At 31.3% G+C, this 18,564-nt stretch overlaps 1 protein-coding gene across 6 annotated transcripts in view; it reads left to right on the forward strand.

Annotated features, from left to right (window-relative positions):
- Positions 1-18,564, forward strand: part of LOC139485588 (cytoplasmic dynein 2 heavy chain 1-like) — an 81,809-nt gene that overhangs the window by 54,316 nt on the left and 8,929 nt on the right. For 4 of the 6 annotated variants that reach the window (XM_071270178.1, XM_071270180.1, XM_071270179.1 and 1 more), the window contains 24 exons: positions 77-221; positions 688-958; positions 1,294-1,443; positions 1,799-2,031; positions 2,657-2,879; positions 3,274-3,416; positions 4,178-4,423; positions 4,705-4,842; positions 5,555-5,829; positions 6,959-7,082; positions 7,250-7,371; positions 7,816-8,029; positions 8,583-8,834; positions 9,519-9,539; positions 12,028-12,126; positions 13,114-13,237; positions 13,583-13,746; positions 14,160-14,279; positions 14,713-14,847; positions 15,163-15,306; positions 15,728-15,883; positions 16,452-16,562; positions 16,934-17,138; positions 17,928-18,091. In XM_071270178.1, the coding sequence (XP_071126279.1) occupies positions 77-221; positions 688-958; positions 1,294-1,443; positions 1,799-2,031; positions 2,657-2,879; positions 3,274-3,416; positions 4,178-4,423; positions 4,705-4,842; positions 5,555-5,829; positions 6,959-7,082; positions 7,250-7,371; positions 7,816-8,029; positions 8,583-8,834; positions 9,519-9,539; positions 12,028-12,126; positions 13,114-13,237; positions 13,583-13,746; positions 14,160-14,279; positions 14,713-14,847; positions 15,163-15,306; positions 15,728-15,883; positions 16,452-16,562; positions 16,934-17,138; positions 17,928-18,091 (3,979 nt within the window). The remainder of the gene's footprint in view (positions 1-76; positions 222-687; positions 959-1,293; positions 1,444-1,798; positions 2,032-2,656; positions 2,880-3,273; positions 3,417-4,177; positions 4,424-4,704; positions 4,843-5,554; positions 5,830-6,958; positions 7,083-7,249; positions 7,372-7,815; positions 8,030-8,582; positions 8,835-9,518; positions 9,540-12,027; positions 12,127-13,113; positions 13,238-13,582; positions 13,747-14,159; positions 14,280-14,712; positions 14,848-15,162; positions 15,307-15,727; positions 15,884-16,451; positions 16,563-16,933; positions 17,139-17,927; positions 18,092-18,564) is intronic. The other 2 variants (XM_071270181.1, XM_071270182.1) reach the window with 1 other exon arrangement.

Consider the following 18,564-nt stretch of genomic DNA (forward strand, 5'->3'; position numbering starts at 1 on the left):
TTGTAAACACATCAACTCATTAAGACTCAGATGGTAGTTAAAAATAAGATAACACTTTATGTATGTTTTTAATTAGATATCCAAGTAAAGACCAGCTACAAACAATCTACACATCCTATCTGACTCCAATATTACATAAACAGTTGAAAAAGCATCCTGTATGGGGGAGTGGATCTAAGATTCATGCATTAGCTGGTTCCATGGTGCAGTTGTATGATCAGGTAAGCGTACTGTTTACATTTATAAAATCCATATTTTAGGGAGTTCCATTGGTCCACTGTATGATCATATCAAAATTATGATTGGCAAAGTAGTTCAATCATTCATGCTGAAGCTAACTCCACATTTCCTATAACTATGTTTGCTGAAGTGTTCATGAAAAAAAGGCAAGAAATACTAAGGGTACATAAAAACTTTTATTTCAAAGGAAAATCTGACAACTAAATATTGTTTTTGCTTGGGGTGACACACTGAGGTACATATACTGATATATTTTATATGAGCAGGAGCATTTTTTATCAGGACATTCTGTTAGAATGAAGTTCTTGTTTTATGAGTTAAGTTTTTTGCAGATTTTTTTTTTTTCAATGAAAGTCCCATACAGTTATGTCTAACCCTATGTTTTTTTTATACATTCCTATTATGTGTTCTGTTTACAGTACATAATTGATATGATCTATCTTACAGCTGAAGTCCAGGTTTACTGTGGATGACTACAGTCATTATCTGTTCACACCTAGAGATCTGACAAACTGGTGTCTTAGTCTGCTGAGATATGATCTGAATGCAGGAGCTAAGGAGGGATCCAGTGACCACTTGCTAGAGATATGGGCCTATGAAGCTAGGAGACTGTTTAGAGATAAAATTGTAGGCAGTGATGGTCTTAATAAATTTGACAGTATACTAATGTCTGTGATCAGATCTGATTGGTCAACAAATATCTTTGATAATCTAGAAAGTAAGTGTTTTAAATAAATAGATACTTTTAACTTACCTACTTTCACAGGTAGAAAAATAACAGGAATAGGCATAATAATTGCTTATGGATTACATGTTATAGAGAAAAAGTTAAATTAGTTAGTTTCAGGTATAAAATATTGTTTTCATTGCATCTTGTGTTCAGTTTTGAGGATTCATCATACATCAATCACAAATTTTAACCCAGTGGGGGCCATTTAATACACATTTGTAAATGCTTACAGTAATTTCCCTTAGTTTGATAAGCTACTTCAAGGCATTTTTATTTTGAGAAGATTGTTGTATTCTATAGATGACTATTCTTTATAACTTTAGATGATTTCTTTGTTACCTGGGGAGCTCGTACAGAATCTGGAGCCCCATCAGTAGCAGCTGGAGCACCACTTCCACCAATGGGAAAGTCATTGGGAAAATTAACAGGAGATGATCTTGTTTCTGTTGTTGAAAGAGGGCTTAAACTGTACAGTAAGTGTATTTATGGATTTATTGATAACCAAATGCTGGATATACCTTTGCAAGTTACAAGATTTATTGACAAAGCACTGCATACATTTGATGTGCCTGCAACTTGAAGTATTATATTTTCTTGTTTTATAACATAAGCAATTTAAACCTGTATGGCTTATAAGTGTTTTTTTATGAAAGTTAAGCAGCCACCATCAACTAACATGTTGACTATCCTGGCCCATTTTTGGAGTACACGCATGAAAACAATTTTGACTGGCCTAGGTTTTGAGGCTTGTAACTATGAAGAGTTGATAAAAATTCTGGGTAGTCTTAGATGTTTGGAATAATGCCTTCAATTTATGATATTTAACAGGTAGAGAAAACAGAGATTTGGACATTCTGATCTTCAAGGAAGTATTGGATCATATGGCTCGTGTAGACAGGGTCCTGACAAAACCAGGAGGATCTCTCCTAATGGCAGGACAAAGTGGAGCAGGACGTAGAACTGCTGTTCTGTTGGTAGCACATATGCACATGATGCAGTTGTATACTCCGAAAGTATTTAGAGGGTATAGCATGAAACACTTCAAAAATGATCTGAAACATGTAAGTTAATGTATATTAAAATTTTGAACTCTAAATAATGACACTCATCTGAATATTTTGACCAGATACTAAAAAAAGTACAGTAAAATTTATTGTTATTAAAATTTACCCTTTGTGATAGATTTATTTTTAAATGAAAAAATATGAAAAATGCGGATTAACAAATTTAAAAAGTATAATATAAATAAAATTGAGAATGGAAATGGGGAATGTTTGTTGATGGTAATATATATTATACATAGTATGTTCATGAAGTTTACATCTGATTGAGCAGACTGAGCAATAAATGACAACTGAGGTTAACCAAGGTTGACAATGTTTTTTGAGGGGCACAAATCCACTCTAGAACCCTTTCACCTATTTGTCATTTCATTTATAATTCTGAATGTTCAGTTTTTACTTTTTTTTTTTTTTTCAAATTCAAAGTAATAAGAAATGACATCTTGAACATAACAGCAATCCAAATTTGATTAAGCATACAATTGATCTTATGTCTCTGTAAAGGCTAATAGAGTATTTGCAATAAGATAGAGTGAATTATCTCACTCTTATTTACCAATCAAATTCTGACATTAAAACATGAAGTATGATAATGTACAATGTTTACTTATATTTGTATTAACAGGTGATGCAGCTAGCAGGAATTGAAGGAGAACAAGTAGTACTGTTACTAGAGGACCATCAATTTATTGAACCTCAATTCTTAGAGATGATTAACAGTCTGTTGTCCAGTGGTGAGGTCCCTGGTCTATATACCCCAGAGGAACTGGACCCTATCTTGGCCCCTCTGAGAGATATGGCTTCAGAGGCAGGATTCAGGGGAACTATGATAAACTTCTTTGCTTCTAGTAAGTAATAAACTTGACATATTCTGTATTTGTATTTTATAAAACTATTACTGCAGATTTATTATTATTTGTAAGATACCAGTTTTAGTGGATTTTATAGGTAAAGGTGAATCACAAATTTTAGTGTTTAAAAAAACATAATTTTTCTTCCATGAAAATAGATGACACCACTTTTATTGCAGCATTTTAGAAGTTGAAACAATAATAATCTTTCCTGTTATGAACCAATATTTTCCAAAGTGAGTTTTGTAGTTTAAAAAGACTGGTTAAAAGGATTGAAACTTAAATTTAATGGGCAGCATAAGATTACTTTGATTTGTATATGTGATAGGTCATCGATATTCAGCTGAAATAAATTTGATAGAAATCCTGATAAATGTTTTCTTTTGTTCAGGAATAAAGTGTAATCTTCACATAGCTTTGATTATGGACTGTACCAATGCCAAGTTTACAGTTAACTGTGAGAGTAACCCTGCTTTGTACAAGGAGTGTGCTGTACAGTGGATGGAGGGATGGAGCAGGGATAGTATGATTAAGGTACATATTGTTTTTAAATATGCATTTTTTGGTTACAAAGGTGTCAGTTAGATATTCTAAACCAATAATGAAATGAATTTAGATGTATTGATTAATTATAATTGCACAAGTATATATGTAAACAAATATAGAGAATTTTACAGCCTGCAACAATAATCAAAACCCAAACAGTAAATTAATCTTTAATGGCTTGGCATATGTCAAAATATGAAACAACTCAAAAAAGAAAACCATAAGCCTAATCAATGTAAATAAATCATAGATACCATGACTAAATTTTGTATATATGCCAGACGTGCATTTCGTCTACAAAAGACTCATCAGTGATGCTCAAATCCAAAAAAGTTAAAAAAAAAAAAAAAAAAAAAAAAAAAAAAAAAAAGGCCAAAAAAGTACGAAGTTGAAGAGCATTAAGGACCAAAATTCCTAAAAGTTTGCCAAATTCAGCTAAGGTAATCTATGCCTGAGGTAGACAAGCCTTAGTATTTTAAATAATTACAACTGAAAAACAAATTAGGTCAGACTTCAACCAACAGGAACCACTAAATTACAGGCTCCTGACTAAGGACAGGCACACAATGAATGTAAACGTGTTCAGTCCTCCTTGTAACCTATGACAGTGGTATTACAGCAAAGCATACGAACAAACTTATAAAAATACAAACAAAAAACTATATATTTTATTACATGATAATTTATACAGGGCTGATTTAGTCGTAGTTCTTGTTTTATAAAATATCTACGTACAATTATTTTATCAGGTACCTTACATGCTATTGACAAAGCCACCAAAGATAGAAGGAGCCTCCATTGGAGAAAAGAAGACACGACAAAGAAAGTTATCTGGAGGAGAAGAACTCCTCAAATGTTTCCTACATGTACATGAACATTGTGCACAGTTAGGCCTTGGTGCCACACCAAGGAGATATGTAGCTTTCCTCAATACATACCAACAGGTTTATAATAACAAGAAGTCAGGAATTGAAAGAAGACAACATCATTTACAGGTATGCATAAGTTAATGAAGGCTTTTAAGCTTAATGATTTACATGATTTATGTGAAATATATTGGGGGAGTGAATGAAACAAAATTATTATGGGGTTAATGCATAGATGTTTACAGGTCTATCTAAATAAAATATTTCTTATACATGGGGAATGGTTAGTAAGCAACTGCTTTGAACAAAAAAAAAGTTGTGGCCAGATCAGTTCTAGAATTTGAATTTTTAATACGAATGGATATTACATTTTGTTTTCATTAGTTACATTTTGTTAATCAATCATGTAGGCTGGTGTGAGTAAACTAAATGAAGCCAAACAACTTGTGGATGAACTGAAAAGAAAAGCAGCAGAACAAAGTCAACAACTGGCTGTCAAACAATCAGAGGCTGACAATGCACTGAAGGAAATCACTGTCAGCATGCAGGTATGATATTTTATAAATGAATAGATGATAAGATGTGGTATGATTGCCAATTAGACAAGTCTTATAACAGAGACCAAATGATGCAGATGCTAGTAACTATAGGTCACCACATGGCCTTCTTCAATGTGCAAAATCAATACTGAGGAAGCTTTAAAAGGCCAATAAATGACAAAATGTAAACCAATCTAAACAAAAAAACAATGACCTGACTTGAAACAATTACTTTCAGAAATTGGCAGGAATAATAAGAATATATGTCAGCTAAATGTGGTGCCTTACTTGAAGTGACACTCTTAGCTAAAGCATGTCAGCTCTGGGTCACAAATTATAACCAGTAAAAAATACCTGTACTATAAAATTGCATAAAAATTTCTGAATCTATAGAACATATATTTCTAAAACAATTTCCTTTCTTTCAAAAAGTCTATTTATTTTACAAAAAGGGAAAAAATCAAATCCTTAATTACATGTTTATATGTATGGCATGGTCTGTTATATGCATCAGTTTTCTAGAACACCTTGACTGTCTATTTTTCCAAAGATAAAAAAATTGAGAATGGAAATGGGGAATGTGTCAAAGAGACAACAACCCGACCATAGAGCAGACAACAGTCAATGCATGTTATTGTATAGGAAATAATTTACAGATCATTAGTGATCATCCTGTATTTGATTTCATATTTAAAATGATATTCCTAATTTTACATAACAGAATGCTGGAGATCAAAAGAATGAAATGACAGTATTGAAACAACAAGCAGCAGAGGAAGACAAAGTTCTTCAGAAGAGGAAGAAAGTCATTGATGTTGAGTTAAAGGAGGTTGAACCTCTGGTCCAGGAGGCTAAAGCAGCTGTAGGCAACATCAGACCAGATGCTCTCACAGAAATCAGGTCCCTGAGAGCACCACCAGATGTCATTAGAGACATATTGGAAGGTGTACTCAGATTGATGGGAATATTTGATACATCATGGGTCAGCATGAAAAGGTGGGTGTAGATAGGGACATATTGGAAGGTGTACTCAGATTAATGGGAATATTTGATACATCATGGGTCAGCATGAAAAGGTGGGTGCAGATAGGGACATATTGGAAGGTGTACTCAGATTGATGGGAATATTTGATACATCATGGGTCAGCATGAAAAGGTGGGTGCAGATAGGGACATATTGGAAGGTGTACTCAGATTGATGGGAATATTTGATACATCATGGGTCAGCATGAAAAGGTGGGTGTATATCACTCAATTTTTATTAATATGACCAACCATTATATACTGTATAGTGGGTTGTTTTCACTTATTTTCAAAGATAGAATAAAATCGGCAAAATATATTCCACCAATTTGAAAGCGCACATGCAAAAGTATTCACCAAAACATTTGGTATACCTTTTTCAATGATAATCGCGAAATTTTACTCTCGCAAAAAATAACCTGCTATACGATATATCATTATAGAATTGAATCTAATGAGAAAAAAAAAGACTTTGTTGGCCAATTGATCAATATACTTGGTCCACATATACCAGTCAGATCTCTTAAGCTAGGGTATTCAATTATTAAAATTGTTCCTATGTGTATTTTGAGAGATGTTAACCACAAAATATAATAAGTAATTCATATACATATCTCTTTATCAATTTAGTCTCAGTTATACAGGATCTTTGTCTTATATAAAAGTGTTAATTAACACCAGCCTTATTTGTTTTATTTACTGTGGATTCGTTATTGTTTGTTGGATTCCAATTTTTCGTGGTGATTAGTGAACCACGAAATTAAATATATAACAAATTATAAATTCTATATAGGCTTGAATTGAGACATTGGCAAAATAACGAAATTAATAATTCATGAACATGCAACTTTCCATCAATTCACCATAATTGGTACCCATGGAAATAAATGAATCCACAGTACCTGCTGCTGACAATATTCTTAACCCTGCTCTTAGTTAACTACAATTGCCAGTTTTCCTGATGAATGTCCATGGGTATGTGTTCTCTCTGGGCACTCCAGCTTCCAACACCAATTGAAGGGAATGTTGCTGCAAGTGATGTAATAACAAACTGTCGATCAATCTCAAAGCTAAGTATTAATATTTTTTTTCAAATTTGTAGTTTCTTGGGAAAGAGAGGAGTAAAGGATGAAATTCAGACATTTGATGCTAGAAACATTAGTCCAGAAACCAGAAAAAGTGTGGAAGAAGTTTTAAGAAAGAGTAGCGCCTCGTTTGAAGCAAAGGTGAGTGAATATGTAGAAGGTTAAACTGAATATTCTATCAGCAGAACCCAGGAATAAATTTATAAGTGCTTATAGGTACCAATTTTTTCTCTTTTTTAAACATCAATGACAAAAGAAAATCAATCTTATGTCTGACAGTTAATGTTTATTTTTTCGTGATATTGTAGAATGCCAAGAGAGCATCAGTAGCTGCCGAGCCTTTAGCAATCTGGGTGAAGGCTAATGTCAAATTCTCCTATGTTCTTGAAAAGATAGGACCACTGGAAGCTGAACAAAATGAACTGAAAAGGTACGCTGAATAGGACTGCTATGATGTTTGTTATAGAATAACTCTTGAATAAACAAGAATATGTTTGTGCTGAAAACTCAAATTTAATATTACTATCTAGTACTTAAGCTAACTAAACTAAAGATAGTTATTGTTATTCGAAGAACATATATTTACCCAGGAATTATGTTTTGAACTTATTAAATATGAAAATGTAATGTTACAATGAGCATAAAGCATGACACAACAAAATTATTTCTTAAACAGAAAACCATGAATAAGTGTAAAAAGGAGACAAAACAAACATTTCAAGTCATATTTTACAATCATTCTAATATTTATGAATGATTAAATATACATTTGCTTGTCATTAATGTCCATTATATATATATATATAGCTCAGTACTCCATAAAAGAAAGATATAATCAAATCGCCTTCCTTAAAAATTGATATATCTATTAAAGGAATTTGGCAAAGGCACAGGGTCGAATGGACAAATTGAAGACAGCTTTAGATGAAGTAGATGCTAAAGTTGCCTCCCTTAGAAATCGTTTTGAGACATTTACCAAAGAAGCTGCTGAGTTGAAAATCAAATTAGACAGAGAAAATGAAACCATCATTGCTGCTGAGACACTGGTCACCAAGTTAGATGGAGAATACCAGAGATGGAATCAGCAGGTATGTGTCTAAGACCTTTTTGGTGATTGTACATTCTGTCCCTGGCGGTGTGTACAAATAATCACTCTGTGGTTAAAGTTTTTAAAATATTATTATCTTTCTTAAACTGTCCTGGATTTCTACCAAAATTTCTATCACACTAAAAATATAGGCAACAGCAAAAGTAGATGAGACACTTGGTTCCGGTGAACCCTTAAAAATGTTTAAGAATAGAATGAATGTACTGTCTACAGGGTTTGGTTCAAGATTTGTGCCTTTAGACAGAGCAGTTAAAATTTCGATGCATTTGTTGTTTATATTTTCACAATCTTGTTCAATGCATTCAAATTGATAGTGAAATGTTTGAAAAGTGAAAATTTTCTTAGACACTTAATGTTGTATTATTATTCTTAGACTTTAAATAAGAATAAGTATTTCTAAAATAATATCTAAATCACAGTGCTAAAAGAACAATAATCATGTATGCAATTCACTATTCCTCTACTAAACATCATAGTATGTTCAACATTTTAGATTGACTTTGCATGTTTGAACAGAGTATTTTTGATTGTAGGTTGGTGAGCTTGCAGCAGAAATACAAGAACTTCCAAAGAGAGCTCTACTAGGTGCTGGTTTTATCACTTACCTAGCTCAGGCTCCAGAGGATGTCAGGAGGAATTGTCTAAAGAGCTGGATGGAGGCTTTAACTGTAGAAGGTTTTGACATGAGAAGGTTCCTTAGCACAGAGAGTGAACAGCTGATTTGGAAGTCCGAGGGATTGCCATCTGATGACCTGTCTATGGAAAATGCATTGGTCATACTTCAGGTATAGGATGGATTTAAAATTAAACAAATATTTTTTTCAAGTTTTTTAATTTTGTTTTTTTAATTCAATATTTGTTTTGTTGTCTGATGTTTAAATTTTGAAAGAGGAAAAAAATATATAAAGTAGGTACAAAAAGATAATACGTCAATAATCACATTTAATATGCATGATTAAAGATAGAATACTAAAAATGCATGAAATATACATAAATATGCATGCATGTTTGTCAGATTGCTTAAGATAATGCTTTTATTAAATAAAGTAAAAACTAGAGATACAAATATCATTGTACTCTGCAGTGTCTTTGAAACAAGAAATTTTATATATTTTTGAAAAAAATATTAACATTTATATTTTGTTCTTTAGTTACAGGTAAATATTGCATGTAGTTTCAAAGATGTTGACTATAACAAAAATTCTAATATTTATAGATATTTATAATGCTTTGTAACAACTTACATATAAACGGAATTTAATTTTTATTTTATTTATTTAAATTTTTTCCGTTTTCATATCTGGTTAGAATGGAAATACTGTTAGTTCAAAGGCACCATGCAAATATTGTTTGATTCAATTGACCTTTATTGATTAAAACTGAAAACTTATCATTTTGCATGATGTATTTTGACTGACTGTAATAGATATATAATGCTTTGATGTATAATTGTAATCAATAATTTATAGATCAACTCTATAGAAGCTGGGGTAAGAATCGGTTTAAAAAGATGAGATATTTTCCCTGACACAAAATGCACCCTATTTTGTTCATCCATTTTCAGCTCCTAACAATGATTTTGTGCACATCTTTGTTTGACTGGTCACATATTTGTTTTTCTTTTCATCAAACTTTTGTTTTATAGGTGCAGTAGTTTTGTTTTTTTACTTTTTTGCCATCATGTTTTACCTTACCTGTCTATATATAAGATAAAATGACATTTGAAACAGCGTCACTAGCTTGAATCTTACACCAGCACAATTTTGATTTATATAAGTATAATGTAGATCAAAGTTTGATGGGAGCATTAAACTTTTTTCAAAGAAATGAATAGTACCCACGTTTCAATTGCACATTGCTTGCTGCTTCAGCAATGATTTCACTGTTGAGAGTGTTCAGTTTTAGCTTTAATACAAGTTCAGCAGTTTAGCTTTTTTATCCCAAACTAGGAATGGCTGTGTTGCAAATTTAGCAAACAATTTATTTTTGAGATATGAGGGTTGCTTTATGCTTTAATCTAAATTTTGATGAAATTAAATTTTAAAAGTTTTTTTTGGGGTTCATTGTGGTGTTTTGTGTTTAACAATAAATTGAAACTGCTCATACTTATGTACACACTAAAAAAAGTTCACCTAAAAATTACAGATTTAAATTTAACTTTGAAATTCAATACACATGCATTAATGCTTGATTTCACTTGCTGTAATTTTACAGGGAAGCATGGTAAGTTCACACAAATAGCATTTTCTGAATCTGATAGATCACATGACCCCAGATCAGCTTAATGATTGGTCTGTTTCAGTTATATAAAACCCGCCCATTCAGCTTCTGTAATACAGTTGATAGATACTATTTCGCTAACATAATTATTAACTCTATCTATTATACTAGTTATGTTTATACTCTGGCTGAAAGTTTATTTATATTTAATGTAAAGTAGCTAGAAGTTACTAAATTACTAGAAAATAATTTTAATCCTTTCAATTATACATGTATTATATAATGGTAACAAGAATTAAATTAGTGCTTTGATAGTAGATTTCAACATATAGTTAGGTATTAATCAGCGTTTAGTATTTTGATTTAATGTAGCTAGGACAAGATGGGCAGGATAATATTATTATTTAATATTTATTATATACTTAGTAGTAAATACAGATAAATTGTATGTGTAATACAATCAATAGCAAGCGTGCTGTATCAGCCACCCGTGATGATATCGATATCAGCACGGTTGCAAAAGCTTTATCACACCTTTAATCTGTATGACGTCACGTCATCGATTGCAGTCACTGTTGCAAAGGCTTTATCAAAACCCTAATCTGTATGACGTCATGTCAAACCTATAATCTGTATGACGTCATTTCAATCCTCCTTATCTGTATGACGTCATGTCACATAAAAAACATCTACTTGGAGATATATGTATATAATAAAGTGTATATGATATGGCTTTTTCAATATCACACACCGTATCAACCCTCAACCAATATAATCCCTCGAGCAGAGCTCTTGGGATTATATTGGTGTCTCGGGTTGATACGGATGTGATATTGAAAAAGCCATATCATATTCTCTATGTATCTTGTTGCTCCATAAATTATCCTACTGTTTCAATTTCTAACACAAATGTATATTATCATTACTTTCCAATTTTTAACAGACAGTAGATATATATTACTAGTATTCTGTAAAATTAAGCTAAACATATCATACAAATGAAGGAGTTATGATAAAGGTCATTATTTATCCCCTGAAATTATAGAAATAGTTCAAAATTGGAGTTTCAAAAGTATGAAAGTTAATGATTAGAGTGATCAGAGATAATCTGAAAACTGGAAGTTATGATATCAATATGACAAATTTTAATTATTTACACACTTTTTTTGACAAAATTAAAAATGAGCTACAGCCTTATCAAAAATGTATTTTACCTTCACTAAGATCTTTGTAAAGGACACCTTGTGACAAAATTTATTCTAATTCAAAGGCCAACAAAGTGTCTTAATCATAACTCTTTTTATTTGTGGTGTACTTTTTCAATTGCTCATGACTATGTGTGCAATTATTTCCAATGGATTTAAAGCAATCAAGAAAAAAATGAATTGGATACTTATTGTGAGGAAAAAAGGTGTTAAAAGTTATTACACAGAGACAATTTCAATCAAAATTTAAAATACACTTAAGGATTGTTGTATGAAGTTAGCATTAGTTTGCTACCAAAACCTTTTGTTTTGAATTTATGACAAGAAAAAGTAAAATGATATTGTTAGTTTTAATTTACTGATTTTTGACAAGTATTTAAGTTTCTAGAGTAAAGAGAAGTGTTTCATTACAGTTTTTCTTTGGATAATGTTCTTTTGTATTAAAGATTTAGGAAAAAAACCTGAATGTTGAAATTGTAGAAACAACGATTATTTTTAAAGGTTTTATTGTGTTGTCCTATTCTTTCAGTATATTTTTATTTTATTTTAACAGAGTGCATTAAGACCCTTCCTTATAGATCCATCTTCCAGAGCCACAGAATGGCTGAAAACTCATTTGAAAGAAAACAGACTGGAAGTTATTAATCAACAGGTAAATACAGAAGTTGAACATCCTACAAGTAAAATTCAAAACTAAAAACCTCAGTGTTGATAGGACAGTGATCGCTATTGACGAACTACTTGGAACACTGCTATCCTAAGGACCCGAAAAAATATTCCCTGTTATATATTTAGATATACAGAGCCTTTGATAGCCATTGATGGCATTGACCATATGAAATTTTCACCCTTTGATGTACAATTGACAAAAGCTGATTTAAGTATTTACAAGAATTTTTATTTAAAAACAACCTGTTTTGACCTAACTTACAACTTTGCTAGTATAATAATCTGATGGCAATAAAGGGTCAACATTAAGACACTGTTTATTTAATATAAAAAAAATATGATTCAACAGAAATATAAGCAATTTGTTCAAAAAGAGAAACTACAAGCTTGCTGTCTAAATATGGTGGATATTGCATGCTTATCTGATGATATGTAGGTGTAATACCACCATTGATTTTCCCCTATTAGTCTTTGTTAAATTTGCACTTTTCAAAAAAATGTGCAGAATTTATCTTTGTTTCAAATAAAGAAATACTTATCATGAGTAAAGTTTTATTCTGTCCAGTACTGGAAGTTAACCAATCAAATTTCTCCCCTAATTTTAACTGTGTACAAGGTTTATAGTCAACATGTAACCTCATGATTACAAAATTTTCTATAAAAATGCCAAATAAAAAATAATGGTGTTTTGAAATACCCAAGACATAAGTTTATGACACAGAAATGTTTTTTACTGCAATAAAATGTAGGATTAATTATCTACAACTGTCAAATTCAAGGAAATATTTTTTTCGACCTACTTTCGTAAACAACGGGATGTGACGTACCATGACTTGGTGGTATTGCACCTAAATGTAAAGGAGATTATTTTATTGACTTGTATTTTCCTGGAAAACTGCAAGGCATCGAAATTTACTTTTAGGATGTATTTGTATTGATTTAAATTATAGAGGTGTGTTTTATTTTACAGGATGCTAACTTTTCCACCTCATTAGAACTTGCGGTGAGATTTGGTAAAACACTCATCATACAGGAAGTCGATGGGGTTGAGCCTGTGTTGTATCCTTTGTTGAGAGGAGACTTACATGCACAAGGTACAAAAATTAGATAGACAGGCATTTATATACACAGACAAAAAAAGTTTTATTAAAAAAAACATGAAAATAAATCGCAAGTTACATTCAGCTTGCATCTTATCAGTGTCAGGATTTTTTTTGTATTTATGACTATAAATGAAATCCAAATGCTATTAGACATTTTTTTTATATCTTGAAATTGATGTTGTCAATTTCTTTGATGAAAAAAGCAATGATGATAAGATAAGAATAAAAGTAGCTTTTATAATTGTAACTTTTATATTTTTGATTTATCTGAAATCTGACTCTTTGAGGGGTATTAACTTTGTGGTAGAGTTTTTGTATGAATTTCCTTTGTTACAGGTCCTAGGTTTGTTGTACAGATAGGAGAGAAGACCATAGATTACAATGAGGAGTTCAGACTCTTCTTAACCACCAGAAATCCTCAGCCTGAGATACCTCCAGATGCTGCCTCTGTCATCACTGAGGTTAACTTTACTACCACCAGGGCTGGTCTTACTGGACAGGTATGCAAAAAGAAATATTTGTAAACGAAAAATCTTTTTAAACTGAACTACTGTATCCATACATGCAATATATATTTATTTAGAAATACCTGAATACCTCTAATAAAATTTTACACTGAAATAGAATAAAGAGAGACAGATTACACTGTTGTTATAATTAGTGTTTGGTATAGTATTGTGTAGAGATTTGTTACATTCTACATTATACTATGCAAAGCAGGATTGTAAACTGTTGTCTGATTCTAAACATAATCTGAATTTAAATAATTCAATTAGTACTAATGCTAATAGTTTTATTATATACAGTACTTATAGATACATTATATCTCAAATTGCAGTTCTCCCTTTTCTCACCACAGTATGATAAACAATGATTTAAGGTGTCTTAATTGTTTGAATTAAATATTTTACAGCTTTTGGCCAATACTATTCAACATGAGAAACCAGAGTTGGAAGTAAGAAAGACAGATTTACTTAGGACGGAGGAAGATCTCAAGATACAACTGGCTAAGATGGAGGAATCTTTACTAGAGGTTAGTATTTAAAATGAAAAAAAAACACCAAAAAAACATCATAGCTTGAAGAAAAAAATAATGAATAAGTTTTGATCCTTTCTGCAAGTGACTACTATTATTCATATATAGCCAAAAGTAAAATACCAAAAATACCAAACCCCGAGGAAAGAAATCAAAATGGTTAGTGCCTTATTAAATGACCAAATCAAAAGCTCAAACACATCATACCGACATACGAATGAAAATCAACTTTAATATTCCTGATTTGTCTTCGAAATAATGGAAAATTTTAAATAACAGTTTTAAATGTCTATCCAAGATTTTATTTTAACAATAGAATGAAACTTCACATGATTGAAAGATTTTATGATAATTATATAATTATTTTGATTGTTCACATGGAAATTTGTATAGATGATTTAAAAACTTTTAAGACATTGTTTTATTTCAGGAATTAGCAAGTGCTAAAGGAAACATTTTAGAAAATAAAGAACTGTTGGATTCCTTGAATAAGACCAAAGCCAGTAGTATAACTATTGCTGATTCTCTGTCTGAATCTGTCAGGCTGCAGGCATCTCTTGATCAGGTAATTCACTAGGAAATTAAGTTAATTCGAATTCTACAATTGCATATTTACCACATATTAGACCATATATATGTGTTTGCATGAGATTATATGCATTCAAAAGACATCTCTACCACAAGACCTAATTTTTTGTAAGAATTCGAATAAATACTGAATTTGAATCTTTGGATGTGATATACAGAAGATGTAATTGATATACTAGTAGTAAAATATATGCTATGTATGTAATATTCTAGTAAATAGTATTATTCTCAAGTTTTTTTAACACTTGGGAAAAAAAATCTGTTATAATAATAAATATATTTTACTTTACAGGAACGTAACACTTACCTCCCCCTGGCAGAGAGTGGAAGTAAACTGTATTTTGTCATCAGTGATTTGGCTAAGATCAATAACATGTACAGATTTAGTCTGGCTGCATTCCTCAGACTTTTCAACAGAGCTCTTACAGCTAAGCAGGTAAGGAAATCATTATTCATAATTTTATATATTTTCTAAGCGGAAATCTGCAATCAAATAGCAAAACCAAAGCTAAAACACAAACACAAGAAATGAATGGATAACAACTGTTGTATTCCTGAATAGGTACAGGCATTTTCTTATGTAGAAAAAGGTGGTTTAAATCTTTTTTATAGCTAGCTAAACCTCTCATTTGTAAGACATTCACATAAAATTCTGTTATATTGACAACAATATGTGAACAAAACCAACAGGTATTAAATAAGTGGTTCAGGAAATCCATGAAAATTGGCATGTCATGAATAATTGGGAATCCATATAATACTTTGAATAACATAAAGAGGTATGCAGGTATGAGAATAAATGGAACTTCTTGTTATAATTGTCAAACTATGATTTGATAATATATTTTTTCCTGTAGGACGGAGCTGGCACAGACCACAGGATTAAAGCCTTGTCACAGAGGCTAAAGATGTTGGTCTATGAATATGTATGTAGATCATTGTTTAAAGCTGATAGACTTATGTTTGCCATGCATATGGTTCACGGAACAAGACCAGAGCTGTTTCAGGAAAATGTAAGCATAATAAATGTTAAACATGTTTTGTTCTAAGATGTATGGGTAAGTGCTGAAGTTACATATATGTGTTTAGTAACTGATCATTCGTTGTATAAAAGTGTTTTATTTTTATAATTATTTAAACATTAATATTGATAAATGTATAGGATCATAGTCTCTACTGTTGTTTTTTACCTTTTTGACATAAAAATAAATGATGTATTTTCTACAAATGCTGAAGTTGTCATAAGGGCTTTAATTTCATTTATTTTGTGGAAATATATTATTAATCTATAATAAGAGTACTCTCTTAAACTTGAAACCTCTAAAAATGAATCATTACAAAATAAAATATGGAAACAAAAGCATTAAATTTCAATCAACTATACCTAACATATTTTCAGTTTATAGTTAGTTGTGTTTAAATTTATGAAAGTTAAATGAAACAATGACTTCATTGTTAGCTATACTGAATTAAGATTTGGAGAATCAGAAAGATTTTCTAGAGGTCAATTATTGTTACATTTACTATTTTAGAATTTGTAACAATTTTCTATGATAAACATGGTAATTTTTTTCATTACAGGAATGGGAACACTTTACTGGAATGTTAGTGGCTGATGTGAAGTCTGACGGACAAAGAGGTGCACCATCCTGGGTTGACCAGGAGAGAGGTCAAGCAGTGGCTAACTTCAGGGTAATTACCATACAAACCTGTTAGGATATAACATCACAGTTTTAAAACTTGTTTATAATGTTGTAACAGCTCTTCATTTAGAGCATGTTTGTATTTTTTGTTAAAATATTTGAATTTTTAACTTTATGATGAAAAATTAGATTCTGCGACACAGACAGGCAGTAGAACATATAATTGGCAATTTAAAACATTTCGACATGTGGTGATATTATGATACAAGATTACATAAAATGTAATGTTAATGATCAATATTTTAGATGAAACTAAAACATTACATTTAAATTTTGAATTTGAATATTTATATTTTACTATGAAATCAATTTGTAGTCATGCTTGTATATTTATTTTTTATTTTTTATTTCTCTTTTCAGTCAAACTTCTCCCAGTTGTATTCCATATTTAATTTTGATGACTCCTCCATGTGGTCTAACTTCTCTCGCAGCAGTGAATGTGAGAATGAATTCCCATCAGCCATTGAAAAGAAGACATCTTTGTTCCAGCAGTTACTGGTTGTTCAAGCCTTCAGACCAGACAGGCTTCAAACTGCTATGGGTCACTTTGCCTGCAAAGCTTTAGGTACAAGAAACTTTCTTTTGTATAAAATTATTAAAAAATCTATTTTTTTTATGCCTCACCTACGATAGTAGAGGGGCACTATGTTTTCTGGTCTGAGTGTCCATTCATTCATCCGTCTGTCCATCCATCCATCCTTCTGTCCTGCTTCAGGTTAAAGTTTTCAATCACAGTATTTTTGGATGAAGTTGAAGTCTAATAACTTGAAACTTAGTTTACATGTTCCCTATGATATGATCTCTCTAATTTAAATGCCAAAATAGATTAAACCCCAATTTCACAATCCACTGAACATAGAAAATGATAGTGCAAGTTTCAGGTTATAGTTTTTGGTCAAGGTAGTTTTTGATGAAGTATCAATTTGGAAGTCCAATCAACTAAAAAGTTAGTACACATGGTCCATATGATATGATCTTTCTAATTGAAATGCCAAATTAGTGTTTTATCTCAATTTCACTGTCCACTTGACATAGAAAATGAAAGTGCAAGTGGGCATCCATTTACTTTTGGACACAATTTTGTTCAAACATATGAATAAGATGAACAAAAATAATCTTATGGACCCAGGAGTGGAACTAGAACATATAAATTTGTATTTTGTTGTGTACTTGTAAAAGCACTTTTTTGTTTATGTGTGTCTGGTTAAAATATTCTTTTCTTGCATTGTTTTTTTTTAACAATTTTTATAAAGGATAAAACAACTCTCAATTTAACAGTTTTGTGCATTAAATAAAAACCTTTTTTTCCTCTCTAAAATAAGTCTTTTTAATTAACCAATCTGTATCATCTTAGGTATGCAGGAACTATCGCCACCATCTGTTAATCTGAAGAAGTTGTTTGAAAGCGAGACAATTCCAAGTGAGCCTATTCTGATAGTGATCTCCCCTGGTGCCGATCCTTCACAAGAATTACAAGACTTAGCAACCTCGACCATAGGCAGTGATAAATATCATCAAGTAAGTTACCTCCCCTGGTAATGATCATTCTTTATAACAAGAAATGTCACCCCAAACCATTATTTTCTACTGTGGATTCATTATTGTTTGTTGGATACCAATATTCATGGGTTTCTGGGTAACGTTGAACCACAAATTCAAATGTTTGACCAATTACATATTTTCTAAAGCTACCGTATGCAGAGAGTGGCAAAACCACGAAATCAAATATCCTGGAAAGTTTTCCTAAATCCATGAAAAATTAATACCCACGAAAATAAATGAATCACAGTATGCAGAACCCAGCAAAAAAACTTATTATTGAAATATCTATATTTATCAATTGATTGTTACATTTAATCAAGATACCTTGCATGTTTTGATTAAAACATGGTCCTCCTTTTCATAAGTTCTATCCTAACCCTGATTGTGGCAAGAATTAGATGCAGTCATTGACTAGGATTGCCAGTTATACTGCTGAGTTTGGAAGTTCT

Source organism: Mytilus edulis, chromosome 8 (genome assembly GCF_963676685.1).
Source record: "Mytilus edulis chromosome 8, xbMytEdul2.2, whole genome shotgun sequence".
In the NCBI taxonomy this organism is placed as follows: domain Eukaryota; kingdom Metazoa; phylum Mollusca; class Bivalvia; order Mytilida; family Mytilidae; genus Mytilus; species Mytilus edulis.